Source organism: Electrona antarctica (genome assembly GCF_951216825.1).
Source record: "Electrona antarctica genome assembly, chromosome: 9".
NCBI lineage: Eukaryota > Metazoa > Chordata > Actinopteri > Myctophiformes > Myctophidae > Electrona > Electrona antarctica.
In genome coordinates this window covers 52,354,778-52,382,697 of record NC_136790.1, presented here as the reverse complement: position 1 = coordinate 52,382,697, position 27,920 = coordinate 52,354,778, and the positions used below count along the sequence as shown (strand labels likewise).

Below are 27,920 nucleotides of genomic sequence, written 5' to 3'. Positions count from 1 at the left end.
GTTGTCCTTGTGTTGGGTCCCCAAGTCGGCTCAGTGGCCGTACCTTGAGTTGGCTGTGTGGCCGTGACCGTCTCTTGTGTTGTCCTTACGTTGGGTCCCCAAGTCGGCTCAGTGGCCATACCTTGAGTTGGCTGTGTGGCCGCGACCGTCTCTTTTGTTGTCCTTGCGTCCGTCCATACCAAAGACTATAAAAATGGGACCCAGTGCCTCCCTGCTTGACACTCAGCATCAAGGGTTGGATTGAGGGGTAAGTCCCTGCGACATACTAGCATCATGTCCAGGGGGTGTACTTGTACATCAAGCTGCCTCACGCTACAGAAACAGGAGATAGGCTCCCTGCCCTATGGGCCCCATGGCTCGGCAAGGCTACTTACTATATACACACACCACGGCATCACCCTCTTAAATTGCATTCCATAAATGTCAATATTTTCTTCCAGGAATCCTCCTGGGCAGCAGCATGGGACGCAGGGTGTCCTCCCCAGACTGTGAGAACTGCAATTAAAGACAATATTTTAAACATATTAAACGCTATTCAGTATAATTTTCCATGCCAGTAAATATTAGATAAAACTAGAAAAAGTGCCCTTCTGGGCACAGGTCTCCACCAGTGTGTGTGATGTTTGGCAAAATGTGTAGGAGTAATATATAAACGTGTGTGTGTGTGTGTGTGTGTGTGTGTGTGTGTGTGTGTGTGTGTGTGTGTGTGTGTGAGACGCGGCTTGGCCTGTTGTAGCGCCACCATGAGGCTGATTCGAAAACTGTCAAGTGGCATTTCTTCCTCAGCCTAGTGGGAATATGCATGCACAGTTTCACCGCAATCGGACGCTGCGTTGAGTAGTTGTGGCGATTTGTACAAAGCGGGCTACTCCTGAAAAGTTTAGAAGCCAATCGTAGCCAATGAGGGTGGATTATGAGAAATCAAACAAACCCGTCTTGATCACATGACTATGGAGAACATGTGTACTGATTTGCGTGAAATTTGGATAAAATCTGAAGGAGTAATATTAGAAAATGTGTTTTACATATGTCGGCCTCCTGGTGGCGCTATAAAGAGCAGATGTGAAAAAATCCAGGCAAAGGTTTTTCCTTGGCCTCTAGGGAGTTGGCAAGTTATCCACAGATCCATGCAGTTAGAGGTAAAAACACTTTTCGGCCAGTTATAGCGCCACCATGAGGCTGAGTTGAAAATGTTCATGTGGCATTTCTTCCTCGGCCTAGTGGGAATGTGCGTGCACAATTTCACGGAAATCACACAATGTGTTCATGATTTGCAGCATTTTGTTTGAAACTGAGCACTCCTGCAAACTTTGGAAGCCAATCTTAGCCAATCAGGATGGAAAGACCTGTTTCGTTGAATGGCTCTAGAGAGACTGTGTACCAATTTGTGTGATGTTTGGACAAAATCTGTAGGTGTACTGTCCAAAAACTTGTTTTGCACAAAGCGGCCTCCTGGTGGCGCTATAACAGGCCGTTCTGGAAAATGTGGGGCAGAGGTTCATCGTTGGCATCCAGGGAGTGTGTGTGCAAAGTTTGGCATCGACCGGGTTAACGGTGCCGGAGATTAGCTGGTAACAGACGGACGGAAGGACACACACACACACGGACACACACACACACACACACGGACGGAGTGCAAAACATACTCTCTCCCCATGCCTTCGGCCTGGTGGAGACAATTAATTCAGTATTTTGAAGTGTGTGTGTGTGTGTGCGTGTGTGTGTGTGTGTGTGTATGTGTGTGTGTGTGTGTGAAAATGAACATACTCTTTTTGGGTTTGTTGGCCCATGTGGATATCCTGCTGTTTGGGGTATAAGGAGGCTCGATGAGGTGACCAGCACCGGGGTATGACAAGCAGGTGAACAGGTGGGCTCGGCCAGCTGCCCTCAGGCTCTCCTCCATCTGGACACAAACAAAAAAACCTGTAGGACTCTCGAATATCATTTTGGGTCTGAGTCTATACAGTAGGTCTAGTGACGGTTATAGTGTAAATTCCATTATCCCACGATTTTTGTAACCCATTTTTTCACCTGGTGCCAATTGCCCTAAACTGTAATCTGGGCACTACTCTCCCTCTGCCAACTTGGGGAGGGCCCCGGGCCCGGCCCGAACTTAGTCTATGCTTCCTTCAATGCATGAGGAGACTGAGCGGGCCCCTTCTTATCACCGGACAGGGGGGGGAGTTTCCCCGGTTGGACGTAGCGCGTCGAAGGAACGCGTTATTCCAATTCCAACCAGTTCCTTTCCCCTCTATCAGGCGCCCCCGCTGACCAGGGGGGGAGACAGTTTAGAGACCAGGATTACTGCATGTTTTTGCATGGGTAACCTACCCTAGGGGACACGAACATGCAAACTCCACACACCCTTTCGCCAACCCCACCTATAGGGTATGGGCGCTGCCGCTGATGGTGCAGAGGAGAGAACACGCCCCAAGTGCCCAAAAGCGTATAGAGCCAAAATCAAGACAAGTGGAACACTTAGCACACATGAGGAAAGGACGACAATTCACAAAACAATGCAGTACACACATTTTAGAGTGGCTGTGGTACTAACATGTGGCATTAACGTAACTGTAGTATTAACATAACTGTGGTATTAACATAAATACTGTACCTCAGTTGCATTCTCTGCACTTGAAGCGTTCTGGTCATCTTCACCCACGATGCACAGTAAGGGGCAAGCCAGGTTTTCAAACTGCACACGCACACGCACGCACGCACGCACGCACGCACGCACGCACGTTTGTTTGTTTTAGAAATGCATCAACTTAATGCATACATTTCAAGTTGTCAGTCTAAGGGCCGATTCATACTCCTATTTTAAAGCCGAATAAAAGTCGGTTCGGCTCTGTAGAGGGGGGGGGGGGGGGGGGGGTACCGTCCTAAAGTCGGCTCTTCGGTGCTAATGAAAATTTCTGACGAGCCGAAATCATTTCGGCACTACAGCGGTAAAATAGGAGTATGAATCGGCCCTAAGTTGTCTGCCTGTCTGTGGTGGGCGGGGGTGGGTGGGTGGATTATGCCCTAATATATTGATATTGATATACATGTGCAATGTTTTTTTGGCAATGGTTGAAGTCAGTTGTCCGACCAGAACTCAATCAGCAAGAGAGAGAGGGAGACAGACTGAGAGGGAGGAGGAGAGAGGGAGACAGACTGAGAGGGAGGGAGGGAGTAGGAGAGAGGGAGACAGACTGAGAGGGAGGGAGGGACTAGTCATTGGTTAGACCAGTCATTAGTCCTAAACAACTACAACTTATCTCAAACCCTCACCCTAACCCTAACCTCCCACGGGGCAGCACACCTAAACCTAACCTTAACCCATGTCTAACCAATGACTAGTCTAAACTAAGTATGCACCCCATGAAGGTCAGATCTACAAGATCACAATGCACCGCCTAACAAGGCCAATTAATGCAGGGTACTGAAATCTGAATATGCTGATTGACATGTTGCGAAGTGGCACACTGTCTGCACCAATGACCCGAGCAATGGTGGGCTAGCTGAGCTTGTATAAGTAGGTTCTGTGAACACACAGGTGTTAGTAGTAGGTTAGTAGTAGTAGTAGTAGTAGTAGTAGTAGTAGTAGTAGTCTAGGACCTGGCTAAGATATGTATGCACTTCATTTAGGAGAGTATATCTCAACTGTTCTTGGCTAATATGACCGCCACAATGAACTTGGGAACTGACTAATGACTAATTCTCTATCGGGGACGAAATACCCGAAAATGACCACACCCTATCTAAAATGACCACTAGTTGAAGGTTAGTAGTAGTAGTAGTAGTAGTAGTAGCACTAGTAGTACTAGTAGTAGTAGTAGTGGTAGTAGTAGTTTTGTTGAGACTCTAATGCTCATCACATCACCTTTATTCTGTTCTCAGGGAGGATGTTACTAGGCAGGGAGGACTTTCTGATAGTGAGATAGCCCTGTCCATCTATTTGCCAGTATGGCGTTGGCGGGTGGCTAAAATCAATCCAAGTGGAGACATAAAATGAGGGAAGCAAGGCTACATCAAAGGCAATTAATCACTTATCATAGGTTTTATTCTATGTTAAAAACCTGCACAAATTCTATCAATGATGATGACCTTACTTGTCATGGCTTTCAGTGCTGTGGTCACTGATGTAGGTGTTTGTCACATTTCCCATTGGACCGTTCACACAAATCGCACACTTTGGCTGGAAAGACAATAACAGGAGAACAAAAAGAATATTGAATGTGGTCAGTCTACTCTCGCCATACCACAGCTGTATCATATACGCACAAGACTGTCTCGTCTGTAAGGTATTAACGTATTTCTGTCAGGAAACACATCATTAGTGTGTTTAGAGTTTTATTAGGATCCCCATTAGCTGGTGCATAGCAGCAGCTAATCTTCCTGGGGTCCACACAGAACATAAAAGCATGGCATTCGACATGAATGACATTACAGGACAATGATATATAAATCAAATAATATAAAATAGAATAAGAAAATATTTGATCAACAATTTCCTCATCCACCTTCTGATTCCCCATTTTCTTGGAAGAGAAAAAACTCCAAAAAGCATATCATTATATCTGCCTCAGTTACATATTAGCCTTCCATTCTCCTGGGGTAGAAAACAAAAGTAGAGATAAAAATTGAAAATATTATCCTAATCATGATCATGACTTCTCTGTGTGTGTGTGTGTGTGTTGCCTAATGCCTATGGTTATTACAAATTAATTTACTGGGCTAAAAAAGCGGGCTAGTATTATTGAGCAGGCTAAAGCTGTGAACAACGTTCTGAAAAAGGAAGTGAGGCAAACAACTGCATATTCGTTCAATAACATCTTTTAATTTGTTTAAAACTGTGCTGTCCTCTCATCTCGAGACTACCTGTTCATGTTTTCACTAATCATCACTGTAACAGATCCATGATGCAATGGTCCATGTGTTATGTCTACGTTATGTCCATGTTATGTGAAATGTTGTTTTGTTGCAGTTTTCTTTTCCTTTTTTAGTTTTTGTTTGTTTTTTGTTTATCTATGAATTGTATTGTTTTGTCTTGTCTTGTTTTTGTCTGGTTGAACTGTCTGTAAAAAAGTGTCTTTATGTATGAAGTGTATTTTGTGAATCGAGGACCCCCTTGAAAACGAGATGGTTAATCTCAAGGGATTGTTCCTAATAAAGACATTTCAGACAACTGCATGCTCCAAGGTTCACTAGGTGAGCTGAACCGTTTTTAAAAAAAATGTTTCAATAGGCTGGACTCACTGCCTCCAGCAGGCTTCGCAGTGCTCACAAGCCTCACATGCAGACCCATAAAACAGTTTATAAAATCGATATCGACTCCAGCACTTACTCTGACAACAATCTGAGTGGCGATACGCAGAGCTATGTATCCCCCAAAGGAGAGACCGATGACCCCAATCCTGTCCCCACAGACCTGAGGGTGGTCTTGGAGTAGCTGGAATGCGGACTGTTGATGGAGAACAAATGGAGCTTTTGAGGACATGAATACACGATTCAGAAAAAATAAAATAAAAGAAAGAGCTTGTTAGATTGTTGATTGTTAGCTTGTCAGATTGTTGACTGGACACTTTTACCCTGAAGTAGCCGTCGCCCACACTGACACAGTTGGGTGGACCAGGACGTATTTCTTTGTGGTTGAAATAGGCCAGGGAGAGACTAGCGAAGCCTCTGGACGCAAACAGGGCAGAGCGATACTCGTTCAGTCCTCCACCCATGCCCCACATGTCTATCATGGCTGGGAATGGCCCTGGGCCTATAGAGGGAATCACTTGATTATTATTAGAAGCCATTCATGAACAATGAACATGTTTCATTGTTTGTCTCGTAAAACGATTTTGTTTTAAAATCACGTGCTCACCGGGCGGTAAGAACAACGTCCCCACAATTCCATCCTGGCGAATCTCTATTCTTCTTACGCCTGGCGCCATGTACCATCGTTCAACGGTTACAGAGGCCAGCTGCTCTGAACTCTGGCCCTCTTCAGTCAAACTGTCACGAGGCGACACGTGGCCCTCGAATAAGGACAAGTGCACCGAGTATGGAGTCGCTACGTTTATCTTCCTCAGCCTGTGGACAGAGCAGCAATTTGTGTAAAATGTCATGACCACTGTAAAGTGCTTTACATAGATTGTGCATTACATTCACTCATTCACACACATTCATACACAGACGGCGGAGGAAACCATGCAAGGCACCAACCTGCACATTGGGAGGATTTAGTCTTGCTCAAGGACACTTCGACAGTAACTCTGGGGGAGCCCGGTATCGAACTCGGAACCCCTGAGCCACTGCCGCCCCCATGTAACTGCACTGCAATTTGTTATTACAAAAACTGAAGCGCCATCATTTAACGAGTTAAGCTTAATTCTGTAAACGGAGCATTCAATTACTGCTTGGTAGGCATGTAACGATATATCGTATATCGATATATATCGAGGGGGGGGGGGGGGCTAGTGAATTATGGTGTGTGATGTGAAATGTGAGCTTTAGTCATATTCCATCATATTCAAGTGCTTTTGGAGAGAAATTAGTCACTTTCAGTAGTGGAGCACTGTAGAGGGGAGCTGTGTGTGTCTGTGACTGTAGAGGGGAGCTGTGTGTGTCTGTGACTGTAGAGGGGAGCTGTATGTGTCTGTGACTGTAGAGGGGAGCTGTGTGTGTCTGTGACTGTAGAGGGGAGCTGTGTGTGTCTGTGACTGTAGAGGGGAGCTATGTGTGTCTGTGACTGTAGAGGGGAGCTGTCTGTGACTGTGACTGTAGAGGGGAGCTGTGTGTGTCTGTGACTGTAGAGGGGAGCTGTGTGTGACTGACTGTAGAGGGGAGCTGTGTGTGTCTGTGACTGTAGAGGGGAGCGGTGTGTGTGTCTGTGACTGTAGAGGGGAGCTGTGTGTGTCTGTGACTGTAGAGGGGAGCTGTGTGTGTGTCTGTGACTGTAGAGGGGAGCTGTCTGTGACTGTGACTGTAGAGGGGAGCTGTGTGTGACTGTGACTGTAGAGGGGAGCTGTGTGTGTCTGTGACTGTAGAGGGGAGCTGTGTGTGTCTGTGACTGTAGAGGGGAGCTGTGTGTCTGTGACTGTAGAGGAGCTGTGTGTGTGTCTGTGACTGTAGAGGGGAGCTGTGTGTGTGTATGTGACTGTAGAGGGGAGCTGTGTGTGTGTCTGTGACTGTAGAGGGGAGCTGTGTGTCTGTGACTGTAGAGGAGCTGTGTGTGTGTCTGTAACTGTAGAGGGGAGCTGTGTGTGACTGTGACTGTGCCCAGGTGATGATGGTCGTTGATGCTCATCAAGGAAGGCAATTATGTTTCTGCACTGTCAAAAGTAATGCTACTTCTTTTGCAATGTAGTTAAATAAAACAAATTAAAAAAGCTCGGTGGGGGAAGATAAATGATATAACATTTTCTGGAAAATATTTTTTGTTTACAATATCGTGAAAAATCGTATCGTGAACCGAATCGTATCGTTAGTTGAGTGAATCGTTACATGCCTACTGCTTGGTGTCCTTCTCTGTAACTCCCAGAATGAATGACTTACCGCACATGCCGCCTTTCCCTGAGTGCAGGATGCAATCCCCAGAACAGACCCATGGGTTCACAGCCTAGATATGAGCCTCCGACTGAAGCATCTCTGGCTACTGTTGTCAGGAGACAAGGAGAATCACCAACAACACAACAATGGGTATAATATACGCCTATAGAGCGTCGCAGTCCCGCCCCCTACCATGGACCAGGAAATGATTCTCCGTTCATTTTCCTCATAGACATTTCAGAAAGTATTTATTTAAAGACGTTTACGCTGCGGACAAAGCCAACTCGAGTCGTGACAAATCATGACAACAAACAAATTTTTTTGGGCCGAACAAATAATTAGAAAGAAGAAAAAACGGCAGGTTACAACACTTTTTTTGTTGTTTTTCTTCTTTGTAATTATTTGTTTGGTCCAAAATATTGTTTGTGTTGTCATGAGTTGTCACGACTCGAGTTGGCTTTGTCCGCGGCGTAACCGTCTTTAAATAAATACTTTAAGAAATGTCTATGAGGAAAATGCATTGGGTTTCATTTCCTGGTCCAGGGTAGGAGGCGGGACTGCGACGCTCTATACGGGGGGCTGGCAGGTAGGAATTGCTTGGCATGGAAGATGGGAGGGGGATATGGAGTGCTAGGGTGCATGTGTGCGTGTGTGCGTGTGTGCGTGTGTGTGTGTGTGTGTGTGTGTGTGTGTGTGTGTGTGTGTGTGCAGTGTGCAATCATATATCCCAATTGTTATAGCACTTTGACAGGCCTTTATAGAGCACACCTCCAAAACCGTTTTCACTTTTGCTTCCTCTGGGGCGTCTTAAACAGGAATAGTTGCACGCTCCGTCATACAAACTCTATTTCCTCCTCCCTGCAGCTTCCAGGTGTTGTCCTCCTGACGACTGCACAACACAGATACTGACACACAGCCCTGGGTTAGGCAACCCGGCCTGGCGCAGACTTTTCTAGTTTCTTATCAGATTACAGCAATCGAAATCCTGAAGCATTACAGACTAGGGGCCCTATTATGCATGTCTTAAGTACCAGGTCTTATTACCTAACTTAAGACCTGGAGGCGTGATCAATGCCATTTGGCTATTCTGAGTGGCCAAACAGCATTGACCACGCCTCCAGGTCTTAAGTTAAGTCATAAGACCTGGTACTTAAGACACGCATAATAGGGCCCCATGTGTACAAACTACAAATAAAACCCATGCTGCTCACGGTTAACGGTGCCCGTCCCGTCTGTGCTGTAGTGGGACAGTGCTTCCCACAGGTCACCGTCCTCGCTGTGCATTTGGGCGCGCACCGTAACAGGCCAGTGGGGGGGCAAGAAAGACCCTTCCACGACGATCTGGTCATCTATGAGAGCACGAGAAGGCGTGGCTTTGAGGAGAGGAGCTGGCGACGTGCAGGCGTTCCTCCATGGGGCCGTCCCTAAGATGAACAGATAAATAAAGACACACGTTGGCCACTTCAAACCCATTTAGACCGGAGGATGATTCTACAAATGCCTTCTAAGTCATGACAGTTTTCTGTAAAACCTCATGTTTCTATGTCAGTGGTGCTCAGCCTTTTTCATGTCAAGGACCCCCATAATTATATGTATTTGGCCGCAGACCCCCATCTGAAGCAAAGATTTGAGTTTAAAACGTTCGCTCTGAAAGAATATATATATTCAAAGATTTGCACCACATTTTCACGATTTTTCAAAAATAGCAGATCTACAAGCTCATAGCTGCGCTATGAGCTTGTATATCTGATATTTTTCAATAGCTAAACTATAACATGATTAAAACACCAAAAGGGGTTCCCGCCCTGAAAGGCCGATTCTACTTCTACTACGTCTTCTTCTAAATCCTATAAAAAAAATTCCAGGAAAACGTATGTTTCTATGTCATGGTGGCCATGGGCGCTCAAACCTTTTCCATGTCAAGGACCCCAAAATTATACGTAAATTAGCCGCAGACCCCCCATCTAAAAATATTATGTTCCAGGGACCCCCAGAAGCAAATATTAGTGTTATAAATGTTTGCTATAAAAACAAAAACATTATTTCTTTATATTAGGCTATTGTTTTCTCTTGCTATGTGCTTTTGGTTCAAATTGCGTTACAAATAAAATGTATTATTATTTCATTATTATCATTGTTATAAGTAAATAGAGGGTTGCCATAAGCATTTGTTGGACTGGATTGACTGCATGTGTCGCCCCTACATCCACGACAACAAGATTTATTTCCTGCTGTCAGTGTACGAGGTCGGGGATGAAGCATGAAAGTCTAAATTCCAGAGCTCATCCTTCCAGAATGTAGGTCTACTTGAAAAACAAGATACAAGTCCACCGGTCCTTACCCAGTTGACGATGCGAATGTGAGCGTGTCAACTTCCAGCCTCTCAGTATCACACGGATGTCTGGCAGCTGCCACAACACCGCTGTCATAGTATGTCCTTTAAGCATAATTATTATGGTCTTTCAGTCAAACCCTAAAGGGAAAATAAATAAGTCTAATAATAAGAATGCTTTCATGGAGTTTGCATTTACTGTAAAAGCTATATTAATGTGCATAATGCTGTTCTACCATCTGGAATTACTCACTCACTCTGTAACTCTGTAATGCTGCACTCTGTTGTTATAGAGAGTATGCATGTGACATCATCATCAAACCAGGAAGTTATGCAGGAACGCCTACTGAGTGGCAAAAAACTACTTTCTGGCCTTGACAGCCCATACATCCACACAGAAAAGTCTTATCTGATTGCATTAAACAACATTAAACAATGTTAAACTCACTTTGCCTGTTGCTTTGCCACTCGATGTGCCATTCACTTTAAGCATGTGCATACTCTCTATTGTATGGACAGTAGTGCTCTCTGCTCTGCTACAGATTAACCTCTTCCACATGTACTGTGTGACAATTCAGCCACTGCAGTTGACATACAGTACTCTGTTAGACATTAACCTTTGACGTCATGCACCACTAACCAGATAGACTTCACACTCGTGTCTGTCAAGAGACTCACCAGGCTTTCCACAGTTGCCATGCTGGTTCAGCTGCACAGGAGGTGCTTTGAACTTTCACTTCTCCTTCTTGTTTTATAGGTGGTTGTTATCCATTGTATATTTTAGTGCATTACTGCCACCTTCTGCTCCCAAGTGTGAATGAGATAATTCCCTCTCTCTCTCAAAGTCTCTCTCACACACACACACACACACACACACACACACACACACACACACACACACACACACACACACGCGCGAGCACGCACACACACACACACACACACACACACACACACACACACACACACACACACACACACACCCTTAACTACATTAACTACATCTACATGATATCCTATTAAACACTATACACTCCTGTATACCTTAAGAAATCTAACAGTAATCTTAACATTTGCTCTCCCACCCAAGCGCAATAATAGTTTTAGTGTAAATTCCAGGAACCCTAATTTCCTCAAATGATTCCTCATCGTCCAGAGAATGGACGGACAGACGTACGGTTATGTCTTTGTGTTTGTAAGGACAGACGTACCGTTATGTCTTTGTGTTTGTAAGGACAGACGTACTGTATGTCTTTGTGTTTGTAAGGAGACATACGGTTATGTATGTGTTTGTAAGGACAGACATACGGTTATGTCTTTGTGTTTGTAAGGACAGACATACAGTTATGTCTTTGTGTTTGTAAGGACAGACGTACGGTTATGTCTTTGTGTTTGTAAGGACAGACGTACGGTTATGTATTTGTGTTTGTAAGGACAGACGTACGGTTATGTCTTTGTGTTTGTAAGGACAGACGTACGGTTATGTCTTTGTGTTTGTAAGGACAGACGTACGGTTATGTCTTTGTTTGTAAGGACGACCACCTGAACACATAAGTCCTCCAAGTGTTCACCTCGCCTATGTGATTGATGTCTGTGAGGGAAATAGTTGTTTTGATTGATTGAAATGTCAGAAATGTAAGACATAGTCAGACATTAAGGCTATATAAGTACAACACAAAATAATCCTGGGGACTTGTTTCCATTGTGGTGCTAAGCATTCAATGCATCATCATAGCATACAAAATTAACACAATAACACGTCATGAACAAATACAAACACTATATACATGTATCAAAAAATAGGAATTAAAAAATTCCAAAAAAGGTAGCACATCCAAAAATGTAATAAACGGCGGACAAAGTACTAACATTTCCATTTCTTTATTGGCACACACCAAAAAGGAACGCTTAACCCATTTTGGGCGGGAACCCCTTTTGGTGTTGGCATTATGTCATGCTTTAGCTATTGAAAAATAGCAGATCTACAAGCTCATAGCGCGCCACTATGAGCTTGTAGGTCTGCTATTTTTGAAAAATGGAAGAACGACTGACATAGAAACATAGACATTTTTAGAATCTGATCTCAGGTCAAATTAAGGTGGTTGCACACTGGACGTTTTTCGGAAAACCGATGGAGAAACGCTGCTAAAAATCCGAAAAACGCGCTCTGTGCGCAGGGACCTTTAGCGTTTTATACTGGATGTATACTACTGGGTTTAGCACTCCACTGAAAACCATTGCTGATGCCAACCTGTCACGTTCCGTGACATGTTTTGGATTTTCATGTGTTCCTTGGTTTTTAGTTAGTTAGTGTTTTACTTATTTGTGTTACTGTGATTTTGTAGTCTGTATTTTCCTTGTTTCGTAGTTGCAGTTCTGCTTTACGCTGTGAACCTTTATGTTGTAGTCTTGTTTTGTGCCTTCCTGTCTGCCCCTGTAGTTCTGTTCCTGTCTTGTCTCACTAGTCCTGTGATTGCCAGTGTTTCCACCTGTGTCCCCCTTGTTCCCCAGCCTATCCCAGTGTTGATCGTCAGTGGTGTTCACCTGTGTCTAGTTATCCCTTGTCTATTTATATGCCCTTGTGTGTGCAGTTCTCTGTTGAGTCGTTGTTTGTAGTCGCTGTGTTCAGTCCTGTTTTTGAGCTTACTTGTTCCTAGTATTACTTCCTTATGTTTCCTCGTGCCAGTTCCCTGTTACCCTGCATTGTTTAATAAAACCTGGATCTTGCACCTGAAATTCTGCCTCCGCTGCTATTGTCTGCACTTGGGTCCTACACCTTCTCTGCCCGGCACCGTGACACAACCTCTCTTTCTCATTTAACTATATACATGTACAAGAGATGGGAAATCATGTAGTCTCCTTTTTTAGGCCAATTTTGAAAGAAAACCAGTGTTACACTGTAGGAGCCATAATGTGATCTATATGTGTGGAGTATGTCACGTTAGTGGACAGAGTGGGCACTGCACTGGTAGTGGTGGTGGGCATGATCACTGGGGCTGGGCGCTGTCACGCTAATAACTACACAGCGTTTACCCTGGCACTACAGTTGAGGAACTTGGGACGGAGAGGGGGTGAGCTGGGAGTCGACATTTTCTGTTGACCGCAACGCATCTTAACATCCATGCCGGTAGTATATAATAGGGGTGTGCTGAAATATCGATATGGCGATATATATCGATACGTCCTCCCGCGATAAATAATCGATATTGATTATTCAAATATCGATATAAAAATAAAAAGAATATATATATATTTTTTCAAACTCTATTAATTTAGTTTTTGAGTGGTGCAACCACTATATACAGCTATGTGTGTGTCCCTCCTTGTGTCCAAGCACGAAAATAGCATTTTTTCAGTTCGAAGTATTTTGTAGTTGCAGATATCGTGATATATCGTTGATGAAATTTCATACAATATATTGATATATCGCAAATATCGCAATATATTGAATATCGTGATATTATCGTTATCGAGGGCCTAATATCGCAATATATATCGTATCGTGAGGTACCCATATCGTCCCACCCCTAGTATATAATAGTTAGCTGGGAACTGTTGTGTTTTACCTGTGCTGCGGAGAAGAATAAAATGGTCAAACCGACAGCTTGGAGTGGACCTGAATTCCTTTGCGTGCGCGTCATACAAGTGTCTCATATACTCTCATGCTTAGCTCCTCGGCTCACGGCTTTTGAACAGCCTACAGCCGCGACATTACACAATAACACATTCCACATTCTGTTGGCTGCCAGTCAGGGCTTTTTAATTGTATTCATTTGGGGGGAATGGGCTTCCTTATCCTTACACAACACCACCACCGCATCACCCTCGTAAATTGCATTCCATAAATGTCAGGATTTTCTTCCAGGAATCTTCCTGGGCAGCAGCATGGGACGCAGGGTGTCCTCCCCAGACTGTGAGAACTGCAATTAAAGACAATATTTTAGGTGGTATTTAGTAGTATAACAGTGAATATTAAATATTATTCAATACAAATATAACCCATTTTGGGCGGGAACCCCTTTTGGTGTTAGCATTATGTTATGCTTTAGCTATTGAAAAATAGCAGATCTATGAGCTTGTAGGTCTGCTATTTTTGAAAAATCGAGGGTTAATACTCTTGATAAAAAGGGTTTATATTGTGAAGATGATAAATTCACAACGGAATCTGACAAAGTGCAAATGCAGGTGTGTGTGTGTGGGGGGACGACGACGACGGACGGACGGACGGACGGACGGACGGACGGACAAGAAAGAAACATACTCTTTTTGGGTTTGTTGGCCCATGTGGATATCCTGCTGTTTGGGGTGTAAGGAGGCTCGATGAGGTGACCAGCACCGGGGTATGACAAGCAGGTGAACAGGTGGGCTCGGCCAGCAGCCCTCAGGCTCTGCTCCATCTGGAGACAAACAACAACAACAAGCCGTTATAGTGCAGTGCTTTGGGTTTCAACCCTTTTCTACATCAAGGACCATTACTTATTCATTCATTCATTCAGCATTTGAGCCACAGAACACCATTTGATGGGAGTTTTAGCATCTCAGACCCCAAAAGATCTTCTGAAATATATAATGTAGGAAAAGAAAATGTGATTTTTAGTACTCAAGTTGTGACCCGTAACAATTGGTGCGTGACCCACAAAAGCACGAATGGGTCGCAACCCCTTGTTTGGGAAATAGGGATCTACAGCACACATGGGCAACTGGCGGCCCGGGGCCCCCACCTTCACTTAATGTGGCCCTTCGGCAGAATATACTGACATATAACATGACCCGTAGTATTCAAATATTATTTACTTTTTTATGTCCAATGTATTTGTATTTAAGTTCATAAAGTTAACAGACGTATAACTAGATTTGAAATTAAATTCAAAAATAGCTTAAAAAAATAGATGCACTAGATGCATTTGAAATTAAATTCAAAAATAGCTAAAAAAATTATTCAGGATTTCAATTCAAATATAGTAAAAATAGCCGATCTACAAGCTCAAAACGCGTCGCAGTGCGACGCGTTTTTGCTATTTTTGCTACAACATTATATGCAATGTGGCCCCTCTGGAGTGAGTGTGGAAATATAGTGGCCCTCTGCATCGTCAAAGTTGCCCACCCCTGATCTACAGTATATGGGGCTGTGTAATTGTGTATCCAGAGCTAGTCAATGTGCTGGAATGAAGTGAACTGTACCACATGTCTTGTTCAGTCTGCCAGTAGGCCAAAGTCCACTCACTTTTCTTTCTTCATACATGTTATATCTCTTGAAATATTTAACTTAATTTCATAATGGAGGTCAAATTAAGGGCCTCTCATCTGGCTGAAATCTTGCCCTTGTGGGGGTGCATACTTAGTTTAGACTAGTCATTGGTTAGACATGGGTTAAGGTTAGGTGTAAGGCTCATACATAGTCTGGATTTTCGGTGGTTAGGTGACCACCGAACTACAACATGACGTCACGAGCCGCGGTGAAGAGCAAACCACTCTCTGTTTTTACTCACCACCGCTCAACGTTATTTCAGCTCCGGTGGTCACCTCACCACCGAAAATCCAGACTATGAATGAGCCTTTAGGTGTGCTGCCCCGTGGGAGGTTAGGGTTAGGGTGAGGGTTTGAGATAGGTTGTAGTTGTAGGACTAATGACTGGTCTAACCCAATGACTAGTCTAAACTAAGTACTGTCTAAACTAAGTACTGCACCCGCCCTTGTGTCGTACATCAATACACCATACGACTTATGTCACAGACTGTCCCCATGTGTGAGATCCACATGAAGCCATGCCGATCGAATGTGGATCCTCACATGATCCATTTGGTTTTTTCAGGTTGGTTGTGGCACTTTGCATAGGCCTACATCAGGGGTGCCCGTACTTTTTTGACTTGAGAGCTACTTTCAAAATGACCAGCGCAACAAGGTCTACCCACCCAAAAAATATTATATCATTGCTGAAAATAGTTAAAAAATGTACCTGAAGGGCTTTTGGAATAGCGGCGCTGGTGTTACATAAGACAAACGCACTTGGAATGGGAAATAGAGGGGGGAAATGGAATTGGTACTGTTTTGTTTTGTCTAACTTTGTAATGCATCTGACGTTTGTGAGCAACACTCTTGAAAACAAGGTATTGCATTGTGGGTTTGAGCCGACAGGCCCGATTTGATGTTAATCAATGAAGTCACCTTAAAGGACCACTTCACCACTTTTCAACTTCTCTTCCTATAATTGGTCCTAACTAATGTTCATGATAAAATACCACCATTTTTTCCTACTCAGTTTGTGTCTCATAGGAAGGCTGTGGGCAGTTCAGAAACACCGTCCACCAGTGACATCATCGATGGTGAATCCAAGCTAATAGAAACGGCAGGCTTTCTTTTCCTGAAAAGTTGCAATGCAAAAGTTGAAGCCATCGTTCTCACGATAATACAAATCTAAATATATTTTAAAACAAATCTTGTTTAAAAAAAATCTGCCTAATGATGATGTCACTGGTGGACGGGTGTCCGAACTGCCCAAAGCCCTCCTATGAGACACAGACTGAGTAGGAAAAAATGGTGGTGTTTTATCATGAACATTAGTGAGGACCAATTATATGAAGAGATGTTGAAAAGTGGTGAAGTGGTCCTTTAATTCAAGTGGCAGATGCCTTTTTCCTTTTTTAATTATATATATTTTTAGGGCCATGTCATGCGATCTACCTGCAAAGCCTTTCTGATCTACTGGTAGATCACAATCTACCTTTTGGGCACCCCATGCCTACATTATCCCCATGGTAACATGTAAACATAGATACTGCACCTCAGTTGCATTCTCTCTACTTGCTGTGTTCTGGTCATCTTCACCCACGATGCACAGTAAAGGGCAAGACAGGTTTTCTAACTGCAAAGACACACACATTTTCTGAGGTCAGAGTTTGTTTAGCAATGTAAAGTAACACTATTATTAGAAAATAATGTAATTAATTATACAAATTAGTGTCATGGTCACGTCCTGAGCCCCTCCGTTTGTCCATGATTTTCCTCTATCTCTCCCAAGTCCTGCTCCTCTGACTCTGATTGCCCTGAGTGCCATCACCTGTGGGGACCAGCTGAGCTAGCCTGGTTAATAAACCAGACCGAATCAGCCGTTGGCAAAAAAAAATTGCCTACCAGCGGATTACGGTCTGGCGAGGCTCAGTAGCACGCCTCTTTCCTACAACCGAGAACAGGTCGGACCAATCGGGACACGGTATGCAATATGGGCGGGCTTTGGTACAGTGACGTTCAATGCTTGAGACTTTTGACTGACAGTAGCTCTGACCAATTGCGTCAAAGAGAAAATGTTTGAACCCGCCCCCCGGGAAATGAAATCCAAGTGGAGCCAGCCCAGACTAATATACCGCGACAGTGTTGTGTGATATTAGTCTGGCTTATTAGCCAGGCTACAGCTGAGCCAGGTTGGGTGATGAGCTCCAGTGACTATTTGAACTCTGCCTTGTGTTTGTTCAGTGCTGGATCTTAAATTAGTGTCAGGTTTTATGTTCAGTGTATGTACTTCTGTTATCCAAGTAAAGTCAAGTTTATGTGATCTTCTTGTCCTGCCTTTGTTTGAGTTTCCTGCACTTGGGTCCTAACACCTGCAAACCGTGACAGTAGTATATTAGTGCTAGTATTGTTGCTGAGACTCTAAATGCTCATCACATTACCTTTATTTTCTTCTCAGGGAAGACGGTGCTAGGCGAGGAGGCCTTTCTGTAACTGACATAATCCTGTCCGTCACTTTGCCAGTATGTCTCGGGACTGCAATACAGCAAAGTTTAAACTGTAAAACATGAACGAGCTTAACCCATTTTGACCTGAGATCAGATTCTAAAAATGTCTTCTACATCCTGACAGTTTTCTGAAAAAGCTATGTTTCTATGTCAGTGGTTCTTCGATTTTTCAAAAATAGCAGACCTACAAGCTCGTAGCGCGCCACTCGGTGGCGCGCTATGAGCTTGTAGATCTGCTATTTTTCAATAGCTAAAGCATAACATAATGCTAACACCAAAAGGGGTTCCCGCCCAAAAAACTTGTTTCGCACCCCCAATGAATCGCCTGATTTGTTTTAATTTGTTATCATATTGCATCTTGAATCACATGCATTTTGAATTGACCATTTGTCAAGTCCCGCCCATGGTTGTGCCCCTCTTCGCACCCATTGGTTGCCGGTTCGTGGTTGGACAAAAATCCTCTCTCTCCATCCACCACCATTGAAATAAGGTGTTTTTCCAGTTGCTTTGTATTGATATTCTGTGAATACAATTCTTATTTACAACTTGGTGTAGGCCTATGCAAAAAGGTGCAGCATGGTGACTGGGCATATCATTTTTTTTTTTTAACTTTTTTTTAAAAAACTTTTCTCCATAAATGATGTTTTAGCAAATTCAACATAAACAAGGCGGAACCAGGGCGGAACAAGGCAGAAAGAGCCTGCTGGTTAGTCAGTCAGGGACCAATCAGAAGGCTGACAAAATGGTGAATTGTTGTTTAGACGGACCACTTCACATGGCTAAATCTCCAATTGTTTCATAGCGAGTAACTCCAAGAGGGAACAACAACAAGAACAACAACAAGAGAAAGAAGCCATGCTAGCTAGCTAGCTATGGCTGGGATCTATTATTGCCTAATAGATCAGAAGTTTTATTTACCTACACAGAATGGCATAGTGATCGCCTTACTTTTCATAGCTTTCAGTGCTGCGGTCACTAATGAAAAAGTTGTTGACGTTTCCCATTGGACCGTTTACGCCAATCAAACACTTTGGCTGAAAAGAAAAGAAAAGGGTCGATATAGAATCAATCAATATATGAATGTAGAAGCACAGGGCATTTCATACTACAGTGTGTAAGACCTTTGTGCCAGCCGTACAGAGAATTCATCGTATGTCTTCATTCTGCTTAAAACATTAACCCATTTAGGCCTGACGTCGAAATTAAAAAAAAATCACACCTGTGCGAACTGAGTGGTGCAAATCTCTCTCTCTCTCTCTCTCTCTCTCTCTCTCTCTCTCTCTCTCTCTCTCTCTCTCTCTCTCTCTCTCTCTCTCTCTCTCTCTCTCTCTCACAACAGCGCCCCTACTGGTACTCATGAGTCACTCACAAACATAGTCACACACAAACATAGTCACAGGTCACAGAGTCACAGGTCACAGACATTGCTGTTCCTTGGAGTGGTTGCACCACTCAAAAATCTTCTAAATCATGACAATTTTCTGAAAGATTTGAGGCACATTTTAACGATTTTTCAAAAATAGCAGACCTACAAGCTCGTAGCGCGCCACTCGGTGGCGCGCTATGAGCTTGTAGATCTGCTATTTTTCAATAGCTAAATTATAACATAATGTTTAAAACACCAAAAGGGGTTCCCGCCCAAAATTAGTTAATGCAGGACATGAAGTATGTGCTGTTCAAAGTGCCGAGGCCTGCATGGTGCTCAAAGGCCCTTGAAATGGATCTAGTAGATATAAAAGAAGAGGCTGAAGATGAGCAAGTGTGCACTGCCACCACAAACAGGTCATTGAAGGGAGCTACAGACAGTGTGCACGTCCACCACAAACAGGTCATTGAAGGGAGCTACAGACAGTGTGCACGTCCACCACAAACAGGTCATTGAAGGGAGCTACAGTGTGCACTGCAACCACAAACAGGTCATTGAAGGGAGCTACAGTGTGCACTGCAACCACAAACAGGTCATTGAAGGGAGCTACAGTGTGCACTGCAACCACAAACAGGTCATTGAAGGGAGCTACAGTGTGCACTGCCACCACAAACAGGTCATTGAAGGGAGCTACAGTGTGCACTGCCACCACAAACAGGTCATTGAAGGGAGCTACAGTGTGCACACTGCCACACTGACTCTTCCATTGACTTGATCTTTGTCTCCTTGGAGTTCAGCACTTTAAAGCAGGGGTTCTCAACGTTTTTGGCCCGGAAATGCTTTGGCAACGTCTCGGGACCCCCGCCCCGCCCCCTCCCGACCCCCAATATAAATTGACTGCTACAATAACCTTAAACCATTTTGGGCGGGAACCCCTTTTGGTGTTTTAAGCATTGTTATAATTTAGCTATTGAAAAATAGCAGATCTACAAGCTCATAGCGCGCCACCGAGTGGCGCGCTACGAGCTTGTAGGTCTGCTATTTTTGAAAAATCGTGAAAATAAAATTTTAAAAAAAATCTTTTTTTTTTGAAAATAATTTGGGGACCCCCTAAAATAATTTGGCGACCCCCCGAGGGGTCGCGACCCACGGGTTGAGAACCCCTGCTTTAAAGGGTGCATGGATGGATGGATGGATGTGTGTGTGATGTTTCTAGTAGAGATTAAAATACGTCACTTACACGGCAACCCATCTGCGTGGCCATCCGCAGAGCCAGGTATACGCCGAAGGAGAAACCCATGACTCCGATCCTGTCCCCACAGACCTGAGGGTGGTCTTGGAGTAGCTGGAATGCGGACTGTTGATGGATAGAACAAATGTGAGCTTTTGAGGACATGAAAACACGAGTCAGTAAAATGTCACAATTAATTAAGAGAAAGACAAATGCAAGAACATGTTTTTTTTGTTTTTAAGATATTTTTTTGCGGCTTACGCCTTTTATTGGTTTTTGAAGGGACAGACTGTAGGCTGACAGGAAACGGGAGAGAGATGGGGGAAGACATGCAGTAAAGGCCGTGTCGGGCTCGGGAGTCGAACCCGCGGCACACTGCGACTGGATTACCAGTCGGGTGCCCAGACGGTTACGCCACCGCCTGGGCCAAGAACATGTTGACTGGACATTTTTTACCCTGAAGTAGCTGTCGCCCACAACGACACAGTTGGGTGGACCAGGCATTTCTTTGTGCTTGAAATAGACCAGGGCGAGACTAGCGAAGCCTCTGGACGCAAACAGGGCAGAGCGATACTCGTTCAGTCCTCCACCCATGCCCCACATGTCTATCATGGCTGGGAATGGCCCTGGGCCTATAGAGGGAATCACTTGATTAGATAGTCACTCACGCAACTCACTGATTAGATGCACCTTTCACTTTTTATGAGCATGAATAAATAGCATAAATATGTATTTTCTTAGTCTCTGTCTAAGGAGTTGTCCTTTTTGAAACGCACATTGGCCCTGCCCTTCATGCCACTCTCCGCCCTCCACGTCAATCTACCTGTCCCCATTTATACCTGCCCAGTACCACCCAGAATCCTCCATGTTTCGCCTGCCTCGCTGCGTCGCACACTAGCCACCTTCCTACAGGCTTCTCGCAACCCACCCCCACCCCTTCACCTCCTAGCAGCTCCTCTCCCCACTCGCCCCAAAGGAGCTTTCGGCACTAGAACTACTACAGCCACCTCGCCAAAAGTGGATCAAACGATTAAAACAAAACTCCTCCTCAGGTTCCTGCGGGGGATATCGTCCATGCGCACCGTAAGACGAACGCCTTACGACGAGTGCCTTTCCGACCTCCTCCCCAAAGACTCCAGGGTCAGCGACCCCCCCCCCCCCCCCCGGAACCTACACATCTGCATTCATTCATCCCTCCTTCATCCCTCCATTTATTCACTGTCAATAAATCCCTTATACCTCCCCAATGGCGTGTTTATTCCTACTAGTGAATGTTCATCTTGAATCATGTGCTCACCGGGCGGTAAGAACAACGTCCCCACAATTCCGTCCTGGCGAATCTCTATTCTTCTTACGCCTGGCGCCATGTACCATCGTTCAACGGTTACGGAGGCCAGCTGCTCTGAACTCTGGCCCTCTTCAGTCAAACTGTCACGAGGCGACACGTGGCCCTCGAATAAGGACACGTGCACCGAGTATGGAGTCGCTACGTTGATCTTCCTCAGCCTGTGGACAAAGCAGCAATTTGCGTAAAACATCTGGATCACTGGAATCCAGTTATATCGATCATCATATAACCATCATTGATGCAGTGATTATTAGCTGCTACCAACTAGTGGTAAGTGGACATACAGGATGAGGCCGGATAATTGACAAGGCTGATTGGAAGGCTGCGATGCAATGCAATATTACTACTATTACTACTACTATACTACTAGTGTAGCGCCGGCCGCAGCTAGAAGAATATGCAGGCTTTAGACTCTCTTTATAAGGACAGGTGACAAGGAGTTGTATCACTGGAACGCCACCGGTCGCTCCGTTTATTAATGCTCCTTCTCAACCAGTTAATCACATCAACACTGACGCACCACCACACTGCCTCATCATAGCACGACTAGCCTGGAACTCACCTATGCTTTTTATGGCATAGGCAGCTCCCGGCAGGATCCGCCGGGAGAAAATATGTGCAGCTGCGCGACATGAGACTAATTACTTAGAGCGACAGAGAGAGAGGAGCGTGTGTGTGTACATGTGTGCATGTGTGTCAATTTAACAAAGGTGCAGACGATCAGAAATCGGCAGAGTGAGAGATGTTTGCGCTACTCTATGCCGAATTGAAGTGGACTCGGACCCAGACTTTTTTTTTTCTCCCTGGAAATAAAAACGTCCAAACAGAAAAGTCCTATCTGATTGCATTAAACAACGTTAAACGTAGTTAAACTCGATTTGCCACTCACTTATATGTATGAGCATACCCTCTATCAGTGGATCGCGGTGTCCACATGGGAACAGTAGCATGGCTCCGCCTCCAACTGTGGATCTCGCACCGAATGTGCGTGGCTAGCTGATCATGTGACATTAGTCGTCTGTTACATGGATGGCTTCCCAAATTATTCAGTGCAACCACACTTGCAATTTCACAAAAATGCACCTTTCTAGTTTAACATGGGGGCGACTGTGGCTCAGGAGGTAGAGCAGGTCGTCCAATGATCCATGGGTCGGCGGTTCGAATCCCGGCTCCTCCTGTCTACATGTCGAAGTGTCCTTGGGCAAGACACTGAACCCCAAATTGCTCCCGATTTACTGGTTGGTGCCTTGTGTAATCGGTGTATGAATGTGTGTGTGAATGGGTGAATGTAATGCACTATGTAAAGCGCCTTGGATAAAGGCGCTATATAAATGCACCATTTACCATTTAACATGAGATGAGCTTGATGGAACTGAAGATTGAATAATTACTCCTTGTGTTCTTTTCGATAAACTGTAGCTAATACTTACCGCACGTGCTGTCGTTCCCCAGGCGCAGGGTGCAATCCCCAGAACAGACCCATTGGTTCACAGCCTAGGTATGAGCCTCCAACTGAAGCATCTCTGGCTACTGTTGTCAGGAGACGAGGAGAATATCAGTGGATTAACCCAGTGGTTCCAAAACCTTTTCATGTCAAGGACCCCCCAAATTGACATTTATTAGCCTGCGGACCCCCATTTGAAAAGATATGCCACGGACCCCCAGAAGAGAAGATTTGTATGGCTCTAGCAGTGATTTTCAACCCGTTTAATTTCAAGGACCCCCAGTTTGACATGCATTAGTCTACGGATCCCCATTTAATAGCATTTCTATCTCTGGGACCCCCCATTTATATTGTAAAAACAATGCAAATTTAACTCTGAGAGTGTACAAATGTACACTCATTTGTACACTCTCTGAGTTACAGACCCATAAGGGTCCATTTGGTTCCAAATTATCATTTAGCTGGGTCCCCCCTGGAACTCCCTCAAGTACCCCAGGGGATGGCTGATTACCTGATTTAAACTATAAGTAGTGAGCGTTTTACTATTGTACCTATTGTAGATAGATTAGTCTACTGGTGTCAATTAATTACAAACAGTAATTTGAGTGCCATCATTGCCATCTGCAACCAAGTATAAAGAGTGAAAATCCTTTTCTCACATGTAAAATTAATACTTTTGGCCAAACTGCAGATACAATCATGAGCAGATATGACCCTATTTTTGAGATTCTCACACCGTGGTTCAAAACTCTGAACAGTATGTACTCTCTCCACATGTGTTGAACTCCTTTACAACGTGCCAACTATGAAATGTCGAAAGAGAGGGTAATAACAAACACATTTAAGTATTTTCCTAGGATATTTAGGGCCGATTCATACTCCTATTTTAGAGCCGAATAAAAGTGGGTTCGGCTCTGTAGAGCCTACAATGTGACGTCATTTGAGGTTCGGGGGGGGGGGGGGGGGGGGGGGGGGGGGGGCGGGTACCGTCCTAAAGTCGGCTCTTCGGTGCTACTGAGAATTTCTGACGAGCCGAAATCATTTCGGCACTACAGCGCCGAAACAGCGGTAAAATAGGAGTATGTAATGTAATTAAGTATGTAGTATGTAAGTATGTAGTAATTAATTAGATACATTTTGTCAATCTAAGGGCCGATTGGCCCTTAGATTGACAAAATGTATCTAATTAATTCATCACAATTAAAATATTAAAATATTTAATAATAATCAAATTAACATTTTACAGCAATCAAATTCCTGAACCATTACAGACCATCCATGGACCATTGATTGATGTGTAGAAATAAAACCCATGCTGCTCACGGTTAACGGTGCCCGTCCCGTCTGTGCTGTAGTGGGACAGTGCTTCCCACAGGTCACCGTCCTCGCTGTGCATTTGGGCGCGCAGCGTAACAGGCCAGTGGGGGGGCAAGAAAGACCCTTCCACGACGATCTGGTCATCTATGAGAGCACGAGAAGGCGTGGCTTTGAGAAGAGGAGCTGGCGACGTGCAGGCGTTCCTCCATGGGGCCGTCCCTAAGATGAACAGATAAATAAAGACACACGTTGGCCACTTCAAGAGTTCATATTGCCACACATTACCCCCTTTTGGGCGGGAAACATTTTGGTGTTTTAAACATTATGTTATAATTTAGCTATTGAAAAATAGCAGATCTACAAGCTCGCTACGAGCTTGTAGATCTGCTATTTTTGAAAAATCATGAAAATGTGCCGCAAATTTGGAATATATATTCTTTCAGAGCGAACGTTTTTAACTCAAATCTTTGCTTCTGGTGGGGTCCCTGGAACTACATGTTTTCAGATGGGGTTCGGCAGCCAATTACATATATTTTTGGGGGTCCTTGACATGAAAATGTTTGAGAACGAATGACATAGAAACATGGGTTTTTCAGAAAACTGTCAGGATTTAGAAGACATATTTTGTAGAATCCTTCCCAGGTCAAAAAGGGTTAATGCTGTGGAGTTGTACTGTAGCCACAACAACCATTCTACATGTTAACCGGAATGCTGGACCCAGAACCCGCAGCGGTTCTACTATATTCTTGTATTTGTTTAAATAAGTTTTAGTTTAGTGTCCTGGTAGCTCAGTCAGTCGGTAGAGCTCTCGCCTTTGGACCACAAATTCATGGGTTCAATCCCGGGCACCGCCCACTCGAATATGAGTAGCACGGCCTGGGTGAATATGAGTAGCACGGCCTGGGTGAATATGAGTAGCACGGCCTGGGTGCGGCAAGTCGTGCGGTATTAGTACTGGGAGCTGATGATAGGTGTGGCGCTCCACCTCAGCATCCATCTCCCAGAAGTCTAGCCTCACTGTATTGCATTACTGCTATTATTTTTTTTAATGTTTATGCCTTGCTTTTCTTTTCTTTCTTTCTCCATTGCTCTGTAAAGTACTTTGAGCTGCATTTCATGTCATGAAAGGTGCTATACAAATAAAGTTTTATTATTTATTATTATTATTATTAGCGTATTGTAATGTGGACATAGACTCCCCCATGTTACCGGCTGATACCGACAATAAGCCTGACCTACTTAGGGTTAGGCATAGTTTTACGGAGGTTACGTTTAGGAATAAGGTTAGGTTTAGGTAAAGTTTATTGAGGTTACGTTTAAGAATAAGGTTAGGTTTAGGCATAGTTTACTGAGGTTACGTTTAGGAATACATGGTGGCGACCATTCCGAGGTCATTGTATTTAACCCGGGGCAAGCATGCTTTGGGCCGAGCGTTCTTGTAAAGTAAACAGTCCACAGTACTGAGGGAATCAGTGATTTGTGGTTCCCCTCTTGTGAATTTGTATACGTGCAAGATTTTAGGGCAATAGGATAATTTGCTAGTTCGATAATGAATCAACAGCAGTGGCTCAGTCATGAGGCAGAGCCGGAAGGTTCCCGGTTCCATCGATGGCTCCTCCGGGCTGCGTGTCGAAGTGTCCTTGAGCAAGACACTTAACCCTTAAGTACCCTATGGTTGGTGGCGGTGTGGGTGTCTTGACTCTGCCATCAGTGTGTTAACCCATTTTGGGGCGGGAACCCCTTTTAGTGTTAGCATTATGTTATGCTTTAGCTATTGAAAAATAGCAGATCTACAAGCTCATAGCGCGCCACTCGGTGGCGCTATTTTTGAAAATTCGAAGAACGACTGACATAGAAACATAGCTTTTTCAGAAAAGAGAATCTGATCTCAGGTCAAAAAAAGTACCCTATGGTTGGTGGCGGTGTGGGTGCCTTGACTCCATCAGTGTGTTAATGAATGGGAGATTTAAGATGCACTGTAAAGCGCTTTGGAGAAAGGCGCTGTATTTAATACAGTCCATTTAGCATTTTCCTTATAAGAATGTACTTGAAAATACAATTACAGTACTTACCCAATTTACGATGCAAACATGTCAACTTCCACAATCTTCTCCGTATCACACTCAATTCCGTGAGCTGCCACAACGCTGTCACAGTCGCATGCCCTTTAAGCATCATGGTCATTGAATCAGGTCAACCCTAAAGACAAATTACCGGTAAGTAAAAACATAAATACAAGCAGTTTGCATTTTTTTTTTTTAAACGGGAAAGCATCCGTGTCAATTTTTAGATATTTGCTATTCAAAAATATAGCAGATGTGCAAGCTAGCTATAGTCTGCTATTTTTGAACATTTTAGAAAAATCTTCAAAGAACTATTTGTTTAGAAGGCATTAGTAGAATCGGCCTCAGGTCTTAATAGATCAAAATGAAAATGTTTTCAGCTCTAACTTGCAAAATATGAATTATGCTTTTTATACCCAGCTGAAGGACAGGGCGACAGGCTAGTACTGATCAATGCACTGTGTTGTTCCAACAGTAGTGTCTGGCCAGGGCCCTCTGCTCTGCTAAAGATTAACCTTCGGCCACATACTGCAGGGGTTCCCAAAGTGGGGTCCGGGGACCCCCAGGGGTCCTTGAGGGAGTGTAAAAATGGTCCATTTTGTTCCATTTGTACACTCTCAGAGTTAAATACATTATTGCTTTTACAGTATAAATTGGGGGTCCCAGATATAGAAATGCCATTAAATTGGTGGTCTGTAGATTAATATGCATGTCAAACTGGGGGGGGGGGGGGTCCTTGAAATGAAACGGGTTGAGAATCACTGCTAGAGCCGGAAAGGACTTCTCTTATGGGGGCCCCTATCTTTTCAAATGGGGGTCCGCGGGCTAATTAGTGTCAATTTGGGGGTCCTTGACAAGAAAAGGTTTGGTAACCACTGGCATACTGTATGACAAGTCACAATAAGCAGCCAGACAGTAGACACTACTACTGCTGATATAGTGCACTACTACCACCATCTGACCAGTGGTGGAAAAAGTAGGCTACTCAAAAATGTTGCTTTATAAGTAAAAGTATCAATATATGCCTATTGCAATGTAGAAATACTCACATGTTACAAGTACAAAGTCCTGAATTCCACATTTACTTGAGTAAAAGTACAAAAGTATTGGTAAAATGTACTTAGTCTTCGCTCCTTGCCTTTGATGTGTAGTGGAGTAGAAGTAAAAGTATTGAAAATTGGAAATACTCAAGTCAAAGTTGAGTCTCACACTGTAGCCTACCTCAAAATGTACTTTACTGGTATTACTTGATTATTATGACACTTCTGCAGCTGCACACCAGTTGTTTACACTGCTATTTACACTCACCACACTATTTGGAAGTTCTCTGCGAAATGGACACACAACCCCGGCCGTCACCGCCCATAAAACATCATATTTACTTTCTCATAGGAACATAAATAATGTATTGTATAAAAATAACACTGACAAGGAAGCTCACCAGAAGTTCCTTCAGAATAAGATACCATCACACTTTTTACGATAATATATAGGCCTATATTCTTTTTTTTATATATAAAATATTGTTTATGTTGAACCTTTTTAATTATTTTGTATGAAAA

The 27,920-nt window shown here is 44.0% G+C and overlaps 2 protein-coding genes across 2 annotated transcripts; both read right to left on the bottom strand.

The window, feature by feature from the left end:
• Window positions 1–394: 394 nt before the first annotated feature.
• Window positions 395–5,723, bottom strand: LOC306929254 (peroxisomal succinyl-coenzyme A thioesterase-like; the record flags this gene model as incomplete). Its single annotated transcript, XM_079509696.1, has 7 exons — window positions 395–495; window positions 1,768–1,903; window positions 2,615–2,695; window positions 3,866–3,965; window positions 4,095–4,180; window positions 5,330–5,446; window positions 5,574–5,723. The coding sequence occupies 7 exons, from the start codon at window positions 5,721–5,723 to the stop codon at window positions 395–397; spliced, it is 771 nt and encodes a 256-aa protein (XP_079365822.1).
• LOC306929253 (bile acid-CoA:amino acid N-acyltransferase-like) lies at window positions 4,091–27,739 on the bottom strand (the record flags this gene model as incomplete). The annotated part of the gene is made up of 16 exons (XM_079509695.1): window positions 27,667–27,739; window positions 26,368–26,494; window positions 24,302–24,514; window positions 22,965–23,064; window positions 21,484–21,692; window positions 20,643–20,818; window positions 20,196–20,312; window positions 18,538–18,623; window positions 17,524–17,617; window positions 16,638–16,718; window positions 14,118–14,253; window positions 13,680–13,776; window positions 5,858–6,066; window positions 5,574–5,752; window positions 5,330–5,446; window positions 4,091–4,180 (listed from the first exon to the last, which is right to left on the bottom strand). The coding sequence occupies exons 2-16, from the start codon at window positions 26,477–26,479 to the stop codon at window positions 4,091–4,093; spliced, it is 2,016 nt and encodes a 671-aa protein (XP_079365821.1). The 5' UTR covers window positions 26,480–26,494; window positions 27,667–27,739.
• Window positions 27,740–27,920: the final 181 nt, after the last annotated feature.